This window comes from Urocampus carinirostris, chromosome 1, assembly GCF_059441175.1.
Source record: "Urocampus carinirostris isolate Australia breed hairy pipefish chromosome 1, RoL_Ucar_1.0, whole genome shotgun sequence".
In the NCBI taxonomy this organism is placed as follows: Eukaryota; Metazoa; Chordata; class Actinopteri; order Syngnathiformes; family Syngnathidae; genus Urocampus; species Urocampus carinirostris.
In genome coordinates, this window is record NC_142349.1 from 8019329 (window position 1) to 8036385 (window position 17057).

At 39.2% G+C, this 17057-nt stretch overlaps 1 protein-coding gene across 1 annotated transcript in view; it reads left to right on the plus strand.

The window, feature by feature from the left end:
* Window positions 1-11232: 11232 nt before the first annotated feature.
* The window catches only part of grapa (GRB2 related adaptor protein a), a 54761-nt gene continuing 48936 nt past the window's right edge, over window positions 11233-17057 (plus strand). Inside the window, exon 1 of the mRNA XM_088354066.1 lies at window positions 11233-11515. Coding sequence (XP_088210192.1) covers window positions 11438-11515 — 78 coding nt within the window. The 5' untranslated portion in view covers window positions 11233-11437. The remainder of the gene's footprint in view (window positions 11516-17057) is intronic.

Here is a 17057-nt window from a genome sequence, read left to right on the forward strand (position 1 = left end):
GTTATTATAAAAACAAATATGTGGGGGGGAAATGTTTTTACTTTCTTTAGCATGTGGAAAAGTCTTTCTGTGGGCGATAGAAATAATCTTCCCATGCCTTTCTGTGATTTTGTGGATTCCAGAACATTTTCTTGACATGATGGATTTTAGAGAAACTGAAGATCGAAAAGGATTTGCGTAATGTAGGATTGTCTAGCTGTTTTATGTATGTGTACAACTCATAGCACAACGTCATTGACACACAGGCAGACACAGGCTAAAAACGGGCCAGGCAACTGTTTTGCCAATCAGAATACAGAACACAAAGGAACATCTGCTAAGCTTCAAAACCACAAAGAAAAATCAAATCCTTTACTGTACAACCTCATGAGCAGATAGTTAGGACAGTGGCTTGCGAAACTATTTGGACCCCTTGAACGTTGTGACCTTTTGCCACATTTCAGACTTCAAACATCAAGATATAAAACTAATTTCTTGTGAAGAATCAACAATAAGTGGGACACAATCATGAAGTGGAAAACACTTTACATCCTCTTTCTCTATTATACCCTTTATTTCTATTCTTTTCTTCTTATTGTTTTTTAATGTCTCTCTTTCTCCGTCTTTTTTTCTAGCTTTCTCTTTGCATTTTTCTCTCACCCTTTCCTTTTTTTCCTGTCTTTTTGTCTTTCATGCTCTCTCTCTCACTCTCTTTCTATCAATTGCTCCATCTTTCTTTCTCTATCTGTCTCACTCTTTTTTCCATCTCTCTGTCACAATTTATCTCACTCTCATTCTCTCTGCATTTTCTCTTTTTTATTTATCCCTCTTTTTCTTTCTCCCTGTCTCACTTTCTTTTTCTTTCAATCTCTTAATGTGTCCGTATCATTCTTTTTCTCTGACTATTCCTCTCGTTTTTTCTCTTTCTTTTACTCTTTCCATCTATTTTCCTTTCTTTCTTGCTTTCTATCTTTATCTTTCTTTTTGTCCCCATTCTTTCTTTACGTTCCCCCTTTATCCCTCTCATTTTACTGTCTTTTTTTTTATCTCCCTTTCTGTTTCACTTTGTCTTTATATCTTTCCCACTTTTGATATCTTGCTCTCTTTCTCACTTTCCTGTTTTTCTCTCTTTGTGGCTCTATTTCTCTCCCTTTCTCTACCCCCCCCCTCTTTCCTTTTCTCTTTCTCTCTCTCTCTCTCTCTCCCTCTCTCTCTCCCTCTCTCTCTCTCTCTCTCTCTCTCTCTCTCTCTCTCTCTCTCTCTCTCTCTCTCTCTCACACACACACACTATATTTCTCCCACTTGTTTTATTTCTCTTTCTCCCTGTTTTCTTTCTGTCTGTTTGTCATCCTCTTTCTCTCTCTTTCTGTCACTCACTTTTTTGGGCTTTTCACACTTTCTTTTTTGAAGGAGCTCATAACAGTGTCAATACGAGTGGCGTCATCTGTGTTGTTTGCTTATTGTTAACTATGTGATAGTTTAAATGAGTTCGAAATTTAGTGTACATTGAAAAAATGATGACTATTATAAGATAGCATACAAAATTATAAAAATGAATTAATTTGGCCTGTAGTATTTCATAATTATTGTTATTATATAATTAAAAAATAGAAAATAAATGTCAAGCCGTTTGGTGATGGAAAGAGCCGGCTCTATTTAATGAGGAGACCCGAAAGAGCCGGTTCTTGAAAAACAGTGGTAGTTCCTTTCACTACCGTATTCAAAACATTGCAAGCCAACATTCCTCTCCCCGATCTGTTTCCACTGCACGTGTCTGATCTTGTCATCGTCAGGGTGGCACTGATCACATGTTCCAGACTTATAATCATAAATCGAATGCGGTATTTAAATCAGTCTCTAAGAAAAGCCATTGGGGTTAAAGTGGCCTGCTGCAAAATCTCATCATAATTAAGTTTCAGCTGTTTTTTTTCACATCATGATTTTTTTTGCAGTTTGATACTTTCGAGGACTTTTACCTGCTTGAATCATGCTTTATGTTGGTGTTACATTCATAAGTCAGAAGCAGCACTTTTTCTATACAGAGAGTAATCAACACAGCCCAGAAGATCATTAACTGCTCTCTACCCAGTCTGGAGGACAATGCTGGCTTGCGATACCATAGCAGAGCCTTCAGCATTATAAGGGACTCTTCTCACCCCGGCCACCACCTCTTTGACCTGTTATCCTCTCTTAGGCGCTTAAAACAAGGAAAAACTGGCTCGGAGACAGTTTCTTTCCCAGGGTCATCACCACTCTAACTAAGCGCGCACAACTGTGAGAATATATATCTTGGGACTTATTTGGGATTTTTTAGCCGCTGCTAATGTAATTGCACTACTTTTGATTACACTATTAGTACAATGCCCTATTCATTGCTCCATTGTTATTTATAACAGTCTCTAAAGCACTGGTTGGTTGGCTGGTTGGATCCAAGGTCATAGGGGCACCATTACCTGTGGTGTGTTTTGGGCAAGTACATTTGTTTTCACCCGATCTTGAACCGGGGACCTTTAGCGTGTTTGGCAAATGTACTAACCACTGCACTACGGAAACACATTAGCACTACATTGTAAATGCTTTTGCCTATTTATTCTGACAAACTTGTTTTTCTTTTATCTTTTTTTTCTCTAAAAGTCTTTATTACAAGTTTACCCTGGAGTGTCATGTCCAATGTTCCCTGTAATTTTCCACAGGTCTGAGCGTTCACTCAAAGTCGGTGAGCAACGCTTGAAACAACAGTGAGCAACAGCAATCCCAAGTGTGGCAACTAATCCATTATCAAACATGTCGAAAACTTGACATCAAGTTACATTTTGCTGAGTTTCCGGCAATGCAAAATTATTTGTCACTTTTGAATGAATTGGCCAATGTACGATTGCAAAGGTTGCAGGGCCTACAGACGTCATTTGTTTTTACAAATCTTTCACAAGATTTCCATTTCTTTTATTCCTGGTATCTTTTGTCGCATAATACTAACATTTTGGGGGGCTTATTTAGTCGGTTGCACGATACATGAATGTATTTAATTACATTTTTCTAGTGGAAGTACAATGTTGGCAACAAGATTAACTTGACATAATTGGAAATTATTTGAATGCAACACAAACTTTTTCCTCCCTTTCCCTGTTTTTTTCTCTCCTTTTTTTAAAATTCCTTTTTAAAAAAATCTCATTGTGTTTGTATTTTTTCCTAACTGTTACTTTTTTCTTGCTATTTTGTTCTCTATTACTTTTTTTCCCTTTATTTGCTTCTTTCTTTTCTTCTGGCTTTTTTTCTGAAAATTTCCTGCTCTTTTATTCTCTTTTTTTGTCCTTTTGTTTTTTTTTTCTCAGCTTTTCACTACTTTTTCATTTTGGTATTTTTTTCTTTTTTGTTCTATTTTCCCCCCCTTCCTTTAAGTCATTTTGTGCACAATTTTACATAATATTTGGTAGTGTAGGGATTAAAGAAGCAAAAACAACCCGAAGAGCCGTTTGGGACCCGAAAGAGCCCTTGCTTTTTAGTGAGCCGAGCCGAAGAAGCCAGTTCTTGAAAAACTCTACTGACTTTACTCAACTTCATTCTACTTAGACATTGACTTCCAAATACCGCATTTAGAACACAGCGTCAGGGGAACCCGTGTATTTTTACCTTCATGCACTTTAACTTTGACTTAATTCGCTTCTTAATTAGCAATTTCGAGCCCTGATTTTTGTGAGCTGGCTAGATTTTCTTGTGCGCGGAAAAGCTCTTGGCAGTGCGCAATTGCGCACACACACAGCTTAGAGGGAACATTGGTCATGTCTAATCTCATTGCTTACAATGTTTCACCATGTTGATATCAATGAGAGTAGAGACAATTTCATTCTATTGTTTTTGTTGGTTAAAAAAAAAATCAAAGATTACGCTGTGGGGCAAACAGTTTTTAGTCAACTTATGTGAATTCTCGGAGGTTTACCCCTCTTTCATATCGCGTGTTGGAACATGACGGGAACAAAATGAATGAGATGACATTTAAGGCTATTTAATAGCATTTATTTGTCAGTTTAAGTAAGACAATCGTTGGCATACTTTTTCACCTCATTTTAAATTGAATCTTTACATTCTGCTAGACAATCATTGGAATTTAAAAGATGTGTACATTATTATTATTTTTCTTTACTAGGATCCAAAAACAAATCTTGATTAAAATGTTTTTAGCATTTCTGAAAGGTGTTTAAAAAGACTGTGTTTTATTTGACCTCCAAATTTCGCTGTGCCGTATTGCGTTTGAAACAAGTGCTACAAAGCACAAGTAGGACCACAAACTATGGAGACTCAAAATAACCAAACTAGAAACTTGTCCCCTCGTTTTTTTTGCCCGACTTTTTGCAAGGTTTCGGGGTTTTGGCTTCCAGTAACAGCAAGATGGCTGACAAAATGGCTGTTACAACAACACAGACTGTAAAATAAAGGCACATCTATTGACCTACGAGTATTCTTTTAACGGTGTTTGTATAATAACTGATATATTTTGCCTATAATTTAAAGCACCCGGCCAATAAGTAAAACGCAATTTATTCATTTCCAAATGACGTTCTGAGTAAGGAAATGCTCAATCTCTCTGATAAAGCATCCAATCCAAACACGCAGCACTGAATTACATATCTGTTATTCGAGTTGTTGTGAAAGAATTTTATGTAACATCTTCTGCACTGTATACAAGTAAATGTTTCATAACTTTCAATAACGTGCCACGTCACTGACAAAAAAACCCTCAAAATGTCCCTGAAAATAACTTGAATGGTTACATATACAGTTTACAGCATGCACCTCCAGTTTTAGCCAGTAGAGGTCAGTCTGTTACAAGAAAAACAACATGTGCATTTTTTTTTTTTTACAAATCTGAACAAATGCATTTTACTTTAACAATGCTTAACGGCCTCCAACTAAAAACAAAACCTCTTATGGAATAAAAATGTATAATATAGGGAAAATAAAATATTGAGATAGCACTATCATCAAAGTTTTACAAGGTTTTACGTTAGGAGTCCATAACACAATTTAATTGGGTCTGAGTGAGGTTGGAACAAATGGGGTTTTCCACAAATATTGATAAAAACATTCAACTGTTCATAAATATTGTTTTTAAAAAGTTCCATCAAAAATTAAATCTAATGTTGAAAATATTAAGAAAAAAATAATCCATAATCTGCTAGTGTTGCGCTTAAAGAGACAGTGTGTATTATTCAGTGCCTCCAAGTGGTAAAAAAGTCACACATCTAAATAAATAATATTGATTTAAATAGGTTGATTTTTTTCCATTCTACATAACATGAGCCTAACCTATAGCTAGATGAGATAATTGCCCAACGCATTGCTGCTACAGGCACCCGTAAAACCAAAAACCTGGGCTGTGTGTAAAAAATAGAAGAAAAATTGTGCTTTATGGTCACTTCAAGTCTCCATAGTTTGAATACAGCACACCTAATGATCAAGTATTACACACTGACCCTTAACTTTCATATTAAGCCATGGGCCTCAAACTATCATCCACAGGGCCGCAATTGGCTCCTGGGCCGCAGATTGAAATCACTTTTAAATATTGCAATGCACGAAGACAAATCGCCTGCAACATAGAAGTGATCTGTTAAGTGTCCTGCCAAGAGAACAGAAACATGATTGATGTGTTTGTGTTTTGTACCTTGAAAACGTCCTGATACCCTTTCAGCATCCTGAGAAAAGCTTTTCACAACAGAGTCAAAGTAGTCCGCCCATGTGGGATTGGTTGGAGAGGTTATCATCTCCTCTTTATACAGTATTTTTCTTCTTTTTTTTTCTCTGTTGCCCTCCTCAGAAGAGATCACCAACCATTATCGGCTTCTAAAATCTCGTGTCACATCATTTGGGATTAAAAAGAAGACACACAACATCATACATTACGCTTGGTTATACAGATTTTTGCACTTAATGTTGGTGCCAATTGACTTTAGGGACCGCATAGGGGCCATCCTAAACTGGTTGCCAGCCAGTCATAGGCTCACAGAAACAACCAGTCAAGTGCACACACCCACCTAAGGACAATTTGGGTTTGGCACATAACCTTGCATGCATATTTTTATTATATTTATAGAAGTATACAAGAGTGTCCAGTGGGAAAAGAGAACACTTAGGCATTGGGAAAACAGGCAAACTACACAGGGATGTCAGCAGAGGCGTAGCTTTCCGTTAGGCTCACCAGGAAGATGCTTCAGGTCCTGAGGCCAGTCGGGCCCGCGTGGAGAGGTGTTTTGAAAGGATAGTGGAATGTTTGGACGTGTTCTAAGGGATGGGCAGGGCACCTGTATGATGCGGCAGGGGTAAACCAGTGAAAGCTGTCGGGCCCTGCTGTTGAACTGAAGAGTGTGTTGTGTGACCCTGACCCGAGTGACATGGCTGCTCTCGTGTGTCCCGTTTCATCTGGAGTGACGAAAACATGACCAACTTGGTTGCCGAGGTGCTTAACTTGTTTGGGTGCTTGGGCTGGCCATGGTCATTTATTTTCTTTGTTTTTGTGCATGAATTTGTCTTGCTGTCGGTCACCCTCTTGAGGGATATGACAAGGGTAGGTTAAGGTAGGTTAGGTAGGTTAAGGTAGATTTAGGGAGGTTAAGGTAAGTCAAGTAGGTTAGGTAAGGTAGGTAGGTAGGTAGGTAGGCAGGTAGGTAGGTAGGTAGGTAGGTAGGTAGGTAGGTAGGTAGGTAGGTAGGTAGGTAGGTAGGTAGGCAGGTAGGTAGGTAGGTAGGTAGGTAGGTAGGTACGTAGGTAGTTAGGTAATTGTTGCCTGTGCAGCCCTTTGAGATTATTTATGACTAAGGGCGATCCAAACACATTGCACTCTTCAACCCCCTCACCTCCCCGTCTTCTTTCTACCTAATGTGTTTTGCACAACCTCGTACAACCTTGCTAAATATAAGATAAAAGCAGATAGACGTGCTGGAAAAAAAAATATAAATGCTCTTTGAACTCAGTTGGAGTAGCTAACACATACTTAATGCATAGAAAATTCTACTTTCAACTTTTAAAGGACACCTCAAACGATGCAACCCACCTTTAACTACTGGCATTACTACAATTATATCTAACCTTTGACGCAACAGTGATATGTTTTATTGACAGTTTTTGTGATAGGAATAATTTGTACCTGGAAGTAAGAGGCTCTTTTGACTCAAACCACACTTCTTTTAGGAAGAAGAACCTACTTGTAGTAAGAACCTTCGTAGTAGTCATTTTCCCAAATTCAAAGAAAAAGATCCTATGTCTGAATGTTTTATTTTCATTCTTCACTTTGTTGTTTTTCAAATAAGCCTCCATTTATAATCACTAAATACCACTGTCACAAGCACATTTTGAAGGGTTACATCGTTGTACACTAGTGGTCGGCAACCTTTTCTGCACCATGGACCAATTTATGTATGACTATATTTTTGTGGCTTGGCCTAATAATACAATTACTAATAACGACAACAAAAATAATACTAACAAAGAAATAATAAACCCAACTCCACTATGTAAACACTAGACCACTGACGATCCATATGACCTAGGAGAAGGCATTCGATTTTATCTCATCATCAAACGTCATTTTAGCTGAACTCTTTCCCATAATGCTTCATTACACCGTTGTAAAATGAGGCACCGTGAGAAAGAAATAGTGTGATAATGAAATAAAATCTAAGTCATTTTCCTTAGTAATCTACAATTCTAGTGACCTAGTGATTAGGATTCTACACTATCACTGTTGCAATCCAGATATATTTTAATGGACATGGTATATCGTAAAATAAGACATTTTGTTGGGAGGGGGTTCTAGCTGAAGCACAAAAATGAGCTGGAATTCTCTCAGGCAGGTTTATCTAAGTAATACACCACGTTGACTCTTTTTAGTGAGGGATAAAAAATTTAAATATCTTTTAATATCGGGCCCAAATGCTCGTGAGGATTCGCGCAATGCCGTCTGATCTAGAGAGCGTCCCTTCAAATATTTAAAGAGCACTTTCTCAACAACTGCAGGGGTCTTCACGCCAGAGTGAATTTGGCTCTGAAAATGACGCAAGCGCCTATCGACCGTCAGTGGTCCGCCTGACTTGGGCCTGCTTCTGGATTTGCACGTGTGTGCACGCCAGCGGCTGGTCTCCCTCACTGACAGCGTGGCAGACGCCTTGCCGGCTCTCTGCCGATATGAAATATTCAGCGCATTTCATTCCATTTTATATAGCACCTCACATATATCACAACTAAATATATCCGAGGCACTTTTTCTTAAAGAAGAGGCCCTGGGATGAGCAAACGCGGAAAGGAAGGAAAATGCCGATGTGCCAGGGTGTGGAAAACTTTTGAGGTTTTGCACACATTGGGTTAAAAAAATGGCAGAAGGGAGATCGAACCTTCTGTGTGGGGTTTGCATGTTCTCACCGTGCTTGCGTGGGTTTCATCCAGACACTTTGGTTTCCTCCCACATTCCAAAAACATGCAAGTCAGGTTAATTGGCGGATCCAAATTGTCCCTAAATGAGTGAGTGAGTTGTCTGTCTATGTGTGCCCTGTGAATGGCTGGCAACCAGTTCAGGGTGTCCCCTGCCCACTGCCCGAAGATTGCTGGGATGGGCTCCAGCACGCCCACGACCCTACTGGGTATAAGCGATACAGATGATGGATGGATAAATGAACCGTGTCACCTGGAAAAATAATTGGAGGAAACCAATGTTAGGTAGTTAATTGTAGTCGTACAAAAAAGTGCTCAGATTTTAACCACGTAGCATAGTTTATTAAGAAAATATAAATCTTTATCTTTCACATTGCAGACAAGACATGCTAAGACGACATTAAGAACCCAATGTTGTTTTAACACACCAAGTGCCTTTTTACTTGTTTCAAGTGGGGACCTTAAACCTCTTGAAAGTATTCAGATTTACAAAGCCAAGTAAATTATTCTCACAATATAACAATATAGTGATCAAACAGTGGATTTCAACCACAATTAACGGCAAAATACAAAAGAAGATAACCAAATCAAATTTACTAAATGTCCCTGAACGCATCGCTAGCGAGGACCTTTGCTGCCTAGTGGCAAAGCGCACACATTAGCAGCCTCACGAAACTCCAGACGTTCGCCAATTCGACAAAAACGAGTGCTACCTTTGACGAGAAATAAAATACGGACAACAAATAATTTTACCTGCAATACATTCTAATAAACAAGCATTGGTGGAGAATGTGTCGGCCTGCACAATCTGCGAATCAGATTCAGCTCGCGCACGTTGTGCGTAAACATCTGTCATTGCCTCTCTAGTGTCAGTGATTGACATTATGACACCATTCATCTATCAGCGCAATATGTTTACAAAGTATAGTTTTAAATAAAATTGTAATCGTTCAAAGTAATCATTGTTTTTGGCTAATTGTACCTGTATTTTCGTACCTTTTTTCTGTAACTGTAATGGAATACAATTAAATGTTTTTGGTATCCTAATTACGTGATGCCGTTACATGTATTCCGTTACTCCACAAACTTGCTCACTATGCCATACAAACTCAAGCAGGACCTATGAAAAAGGCAAAATAAAATCGACCTCATTGCCATCCTGGTTTGAATTGAATAAAAACACACAAAATACTATTCATTCATTCACTATCTGCACCGTTTATCCTCAGTAGGGTCACAGGGGTGCTAGAGCCCATCCCAGCTATCTTCGGGCAGTAGGAGGGGGACACCCTGAACTGGTTGTCAGCCAGTTGTAGGGCACACAGGGACATACAACTCACTCTCTCTATAATACTTAGGGACACGTTAGACCGGCCAATTTACCTGATATGCATGTTTTTGGAATGTGGGAGGAAACAGGAGTGCCCGGAGGAAACCCACACAAGCACGGGGAGAACATGAAAACTCGACACAGGAAGGTTCGATCTCATGACCTCAGAACTGTGCCGCCGAGCTGTCCACACGAGATACTAAATATGATGAAAATAAAATTTGACTAAAATACCATCAAACTACTAGGCGGGACCTTTTAAAGTGTATCCTTTACTCCCCTCTTGTGGCTAGATGGACACTTTGGTTTGCATTTGTTTTAAAAATCTTAACTTTTTATTGAAATGACCTAGAGATACCCTTCTTTTTCTAAAACAGAAGTTGTGTGTTTGACATGCCTGGTGTAACCTATAAAGTTATCATCCACTAACCTCAACAGTAGTATTTTAACTCAGATCAAAATCTTAATTGCGGACTCACTAAATCCTGTCAAATCTGTATTCTTCTAAGATTGTAAATTCATACCTGTCAACCTGTACAGTTTTGCCGTACAAAGTACGTTTATTGTGCATTTTAAGACATGTACGACGTCCGAGAAAATCTGTACGGAAAAACGCAAATTTGTCATTTATGGGTACCATCCGGTGTACTCTCACGAAACGGCAAATCAATCAAGTCAAACGAGTTTGCCGCGGAAGCCTCTCGGTATCGTTTTTTTCCGTTGCAAACGAAGCGAGCAGTTCGATGTAGTGAAAGGAAGTCGGTCTCTTTTTAGAGAACCAGCTTTTTTGGCTCATCTCATCAAAGAGAGCTGGCTCTCAAACGGCTCACTTGCTTTGAGGCACTTTATTACGAATTATTATGTTGTATAAGGAAGTTAAGAAAAAAATGAAGTATAAAATGAGAAAATAAAAAAAGGCAGGTTTGTGGTTATCCCTGTAATCAGTATATTACCAACAATAATTTAATGCAGAAAATAAATTCATAATTTGAATAAGAAAATGTATTATTCTGCTTAATTATATTTGCATGTATTTTTTCCCTTCTACAGTGAACGTCCAAGCTACTTCATTTTTGAACTTTTTTTCATAATAAACCTCATTTATGTCGAGCAACTCAGGATCTCACAACAAAATGTTAATTAACAATATATATGATATAACGAAACACATGTACAATATAACATGATAAACTACATAAATAAACACGTTTGGGGAAAAAATATGGTTTAAGATTATATTGTATTTTGTAAGGGAAAATACGACAGTTTGCAAGGGCATGGAGCCGTGGAGGTTGACAGGTATGTAAATTAAAAGAAACACCAAGTCTTCAAGTCAAAGCGCAAATCTAATGAGTCAAATGTTCAGAGGCAGGAAGTTCCTCCCACTCTCATCCTGAGTGCACTCTCTCTCTCTCTCTCTCTCTCTCTCTCTCTCTCTCTCTCTCTCTCTCTCTCTCTCTCTCTCTCTCTCTCTTTCTCTTTCCGTCGCTCTCTCTGCCAACGTTACTCATGGCAGTGTGTTGCTGAGCAGCAGCCAGTTGTTTATTTTCCCCCGAGCTCTCGCTCGCTCCTATTTTTCTACCGCACAGGCTTAACATCACCTTTTCTTTTACATTCTCCCATCTTTAAGTTTTCAGGAACACTTGTAGAAGTACTTGTCGGTGCGGTTGTGCGCGCAAGGTAGTGCATGCTCTGGTGGTTTTCATCATGGAAGCTGTGGCACTGTATACGTTTCGTGCCACCGAGGGCGATGAACTCAGTTTCAATAAGGGAGAGTTGTTAAAGGTAAGGCAAAACTATGTTGATTTTATGTTTGCATGCAAGTTGACAAATGTTTGGATGTAGACAAATGTACGTCTCCGAGTGTAGAAGCCCCACAAAGTTACGAGATCCTCCTTTTTTGGTTATTGTTCCCTCAAAAGTGCAATTCTTGCACAGTTTGATTCCTTTGGAGATTGGCAACAGGCCAGCTGTTCTCAGGACTTGAGCGATTCCAAAGGACAAGCAATAGTCAAGCCGGCGGATTTGAAAGGCTCACGACAGCGGGCAGAGGTCAAAGAGTCAAGATAGCGCGTTAACGTGATTTTGGGTTTTAATACTTGCAACTTGATTGCTTAGCCCTAGACTGTAATCAAAAAGCTCATTATCACTGGTGTCAGGTGATATAGTTGTACAATAGAAGAAGCCTCATGCACCTGTCACCTTGAAATGGACGGAGAGGAGGCATTAAATTGAAAATACAAAAATGTATATGAAGTTGTTTGCATTGCATGTCAGTAAATATGACGTGAAGTCAGTTTTATAGTGTGTGTGGGGTCTTTTGTAAACAAGTCAAATTTCAGGGGTCTATTTTAAAACTAACAGCATCAATGTATCAATAGTTACATCATCTGCAACAATGGTCACGCATCTAATATGGGATCACGCAACTAAGCAATGTAAGCAACCTAATGTCCAACACAGTAATCCCTTGCTGTATCGAGGTTTGCTTTTCACTGTTTTTGTTTTTATCCTGCATTGTGGCGGCCGAAGCTCAGGAGGTAGAGCTTTCTTCAAAAGGTCGCATGTTCGATTCCAGGCTACTCCGTGTTATATGTCGATGTGTCCTTGGGCAAGACACTGAATCCCTAAGGCCCCCGATAAGCAGGTAGTTGCCTTGCATAGCTGCCTCTGCTGTCGGTGTGTGTGTGTTTGTGTGTGTTTGGGGGCTGGGGATGGGTACGTGTGAAGCGCTTTGTGAAGTCTTCAGTGACTTACAAAGCGCTATATAATTGCAGACCATTTCATTTACATTTACATTGCAATAGACAACACACAGCAAATGCTATTACTGTGGAAGGTCGCCAAAGGGCTGTTAGTGTGTGTTGGGTGGGTGTGATTGTGTTCGCAACTTGGAAAAGTGTCACGTACCAGGACAGGAAACAGGAATGGAGAACCAAATCGCGTAACGTACTCACAGTTTATTAGGGAGAGGAGGAATGCGTGCACACTCGATCCGGGGATCGATGGTCGCGGAAGTGGATTGAAATCCGAACAAAAGAGTTGTCAAAATCAAACAGATCAGGCCAAAAATAAAACAGGATCAAAAACATGCAAATTCACAGACCTAGGCATTTCACACAGAGTTTAACAGGAGTTACGCAGATGCTCTGACACCTAACGGTTCAAAGGACAGTATTTAAGTACTCCCAGGAGCAATCTGTCAACGCGTTTCAGCCGGCGTCCATGGGCGGGACCAATTAGGCGCCGTAGCAACCGTGACAGAACCTGGGGCCACACGGCTTGGACCAATTGAGCGCCATGGCAACCGTGACAATAAGCTGGTATACTGTATTGTGTCAGTCAAAGAGCTGGGCGGTGGCACAAGTCAAAACAAACTGTCAAGCACGGCGACAGCGAGCATTTCAGTGTAAATTTATCAATTAAATAGAACTCTGACTAAGGTTAGAAGAGCACTAAGAAATGCTGATCACAAACAGGTGCTCCATGGATTGTTGTTAGGTCCAGGAAGAGACTGAGTTAGAGAGGAAGCAGTAGCGGGGCTACAGGTCGAGCCTACTGCAGCTAGGCTACATAACAACTCTCACGAGCCACCCCTGCCAAGCCTGCATTTCACTAACGCCAGATCCATTTCGGATGACCTGGAGTTACAACCTGTAGTAAAAATTTTAATCATCATGGAGACCTTGCTTTACCCGAGGATCCCCGATGCTAGCATACAGCTATCCCGCAACTCTCTACATCATTTCCTTACATTGAAAGGAGAAGCCCTCCAATTTTGTTGTAGTATTGTAAAATGACCAAAAAGACCCTTAATTCAACTGCAATTCTGCGTTATGTGTTTTTATTTGCAGATCTATAGTTGTTATTTTGTTACTGTCATATTTTATTTTAAAAATAATCTTGCTATTACATTGCACTATTGATTATATAAAATTATATAAAATATTACTGGCTGACCCTCTTGGGCACTTGTGCAGATAAAGGAGCTTTCTTTTGGGAACCCCGTTTAGGTAAAAATCTTTATTAGGTTCCAAAAAATGAATCATGCACTTATGGTATTAGTATGGCGATTTATAATCATTATAATTTTGCCAGTTTGGTTTGGCAGGCTGTATTAGAAAATAATTAAAAATGTATTCTGAACTCTTCAAAACTATTCACTTTTCTTCACATGATACTGTATGTTCTCACCATCATGTGGACATTATGGTAAAGTTGAGCAGTCTAACTTAGTTGGCGATAGAAAGCATCTTCCACCGTCTTTTGGGCCCTGCCACAGTCGGTCCGAGAGTTTTGTTAACATGATGGCTTTTACAGAAACTTGAAATTCAAAAAAATGTGTGTGTATGTTAATAGACAGTTTAGACCAGGGGTCGGGAACCTATGGCGCGCGAGCCACATATGGCTCTTTCTATGAGTACCTATGGCTCAGAGACCAATTTGATTGCATGCAAAATTTCTCCATCTTGTTCAAAACCGGGAATGACTATGCTATTCAGGTACACGTAAAGCCAAACCAAAGTTGAATGCGAAGGTAACACTTTGCAGTATATATAGGGCACGTTTTTCACTACAATTTACAGTCAAGGTGTCACACAAAAAAAGGGGGAAAAAAACTCGTTTTGGCTGTACAACGCTAAAGAATCCTTTATTTAAAAGTTCACTATATAATCTGTGTTCAGTGTTCAGATACTTTATGATGAATCCACAGAACTGTAAATGCGCCAAAACACCAGAAGAGAACTTAGTCATTTGATTGGGTGAGTCGGAGGGATGGGTGGAGCTATGCAAAAAGTACAAGCATTCCCTCCCATCTCTCGCCAAAGGTAAGCACATAAGGCTCCCTATTCTCAGAATGTTGTGACGTTTTTACAAAATAAATGCTTGCATCTGGTTTTGAAACCAATATGTATGAAAAAAAGGGTCAAAAGGAGTTTAACCGATCTTGAGTAATTGCAAGAAAGAGACAAGTTTAAAGTGGTCTGTTTGTTGAATTTGGGACAGGGGCTCTGGCATTATTCTCTTTTCATAATTTTTATCAAATCATCAAAAATAAATGTGCTGAAGACTAAGCTTTTGTCTGGGGCGCGGGTTTAGCAATTTAGTAAATTTGTCTCATAATATATGGTGTGGCTCTTTCCTAAAATAAAATTAATATTTTTTGCTTTTATGGCTCTTTGAGTCAAAAAGGTTCCCGACCCCTGGTTTAGACCAATGGTTCCCAAACCTTTGCAGGCTGGCGCCCCTTGGCTACCCGTGTATTCCCCGTGAAACCCACCATTCCTGCTAACATATTAACTATTGCTACTACTATTTATTACTTTTGTTATAACATTCCACTTATTAACTTGCATAAATAAAAAGTGTTACCTCTAATTGATAATGCAGTTTTGGGGTTGGACACTATAAGACAATTTTAGCTAGCAACATTGGTTATTTCTTTGTGCCTTTGCAAACTTTTTTTAGTTCGGGGCGAAGGGCAAAAATGGCGCCTTGATGGAGGTTTGTTTACCTCCCAGTCCAATTGTAGATTCACCTTCTTCTTCTTTTACTTGTGATCCTTTTTGAAAACCAAAACCAACATAGGTACAAACAAGTGATGTACCGCCCTTCTTCCGTGCGAGCTTCGTTTCCTTGTCAATTGTTGACTCTGGGACTATGTTTACGTAGTCCGCCATGACACTCAATGAGCTCACACGGTGGGTGTGGCATAATGTGGTACTTGCAAACTTTGAATCGCGTTTATTGGCTTGTGCCATTATTAAAACTAGCCTCTGATTGGTCGGCGCTTTTAAAACTCAAACAGTAACAATTGTGGTTGGCCAAAATTTAATCACTCACTACAAAATCTTGAAAAAAACGCAGTGCTTTGCGGTTTCACAACCGCACTACGTTCAAACTTCTGACTTCGACTTCGGATTGCCGCCCTCCTAAATCTTTCCACCACCCCTAGTGGGGAGGTACCACCCACTATGGGAGCCACTGGTTTAGACCACAACGTTTTTGACAGCAAAGCAAAGGTAGAAAAGGGGCAGGGGCTACTATTTAGCTAATCAGACTGCAGAATCCAATGCATGATGATGAAAATAGGCAAGAACTAAACCGCCATACAGCGAGGGATTTTTGTATTTGTAATTGTGTAACCATCGTTTGCTACAGACTGTCACGTTTTGAAGTTGACAAACCCATGTGGGGGGAGCAGAGACTGGAGGCAGGGGTGTTCAAAACAAGGACAGTAGATAGATAGATAGATAGATAGATAGATAGATAGATAGATAGATAGATAGATAGATACTTTATTCATCCCCTAAGGGAAATTCAGTATTTATGAACCAAACTAGGACCAAATCACCAAACAGACAAGTGAGCACAATTCTATTAAAAACGCATGATATGTCTCAATTTTGTCAACTTCTTATTGATGACTCATATTTCCTGGGAATGGTGGCACAGTTAACTTTAAGTGTTTGGCCTACATTACTCAAAACAGCGTGGGTTCAAATATTGGTCAAATGCTGCTTAAAGCCTGTTTTTCAGATTTACGTGTTGAAGTCCGGCCACATAATTCCAGTGTGCAGTGCGATAAAGCATTAGTAAAGTAGGAAAGAAAGTTGATTCACATTTTTAAAATAGCCTTCTTAAGGATTTGGGGTAAGGTCTGTCCATGGCAACGTCTGCTGCAAATCCGAAAAAGAAAAAGAACATAGCAAAGTAAAATCAATTTTTCTCACAAAAGCCTTTATTGGTGAGTTAGGGTTCCCAATCGAAGCCCTACCAGAGTGTATCATTTCATGTCAACAATACTTTATGCACTCAAATAAAAATAACAAATAATTAAGCTATGCGCTAACCCATTTTCACTTGTACTCAAGGAAATATTATATTTTAAAAATATTGACACAGGTTTGTTCCATACAATTTAAGAATCCCACCTGGTTTTCAGTGGAACAGCAAAAGTTACGACTGAGCATTTTTCAAGCAATGGAAACTCATTAAAAAGCCCTGTACTGTTTCCTATGTGTATACTTGCATTGATCGTGAAACGTAGAGCAACAGTCAACCAAACTCTTGTCATGAGCCAAGGAGCGAGGGTGCTTCTTTTTTAAATGTTTTTTTTTGTTTTATATCATTTCTTAACAAAAAAGCAGAGTGGAACTGTAAAGAAAAGAAAGGTACTTTTTACCCTCAATGTTCGACATCAAACCTAAATGTGTATACATATTGATTCATCAACTGATTTATTAAAGGCGTATATGTTAATTAACATAAACATAGAAAACTCCAACCAAAATTACATACATATCGCCAAATATGTACTCTACAA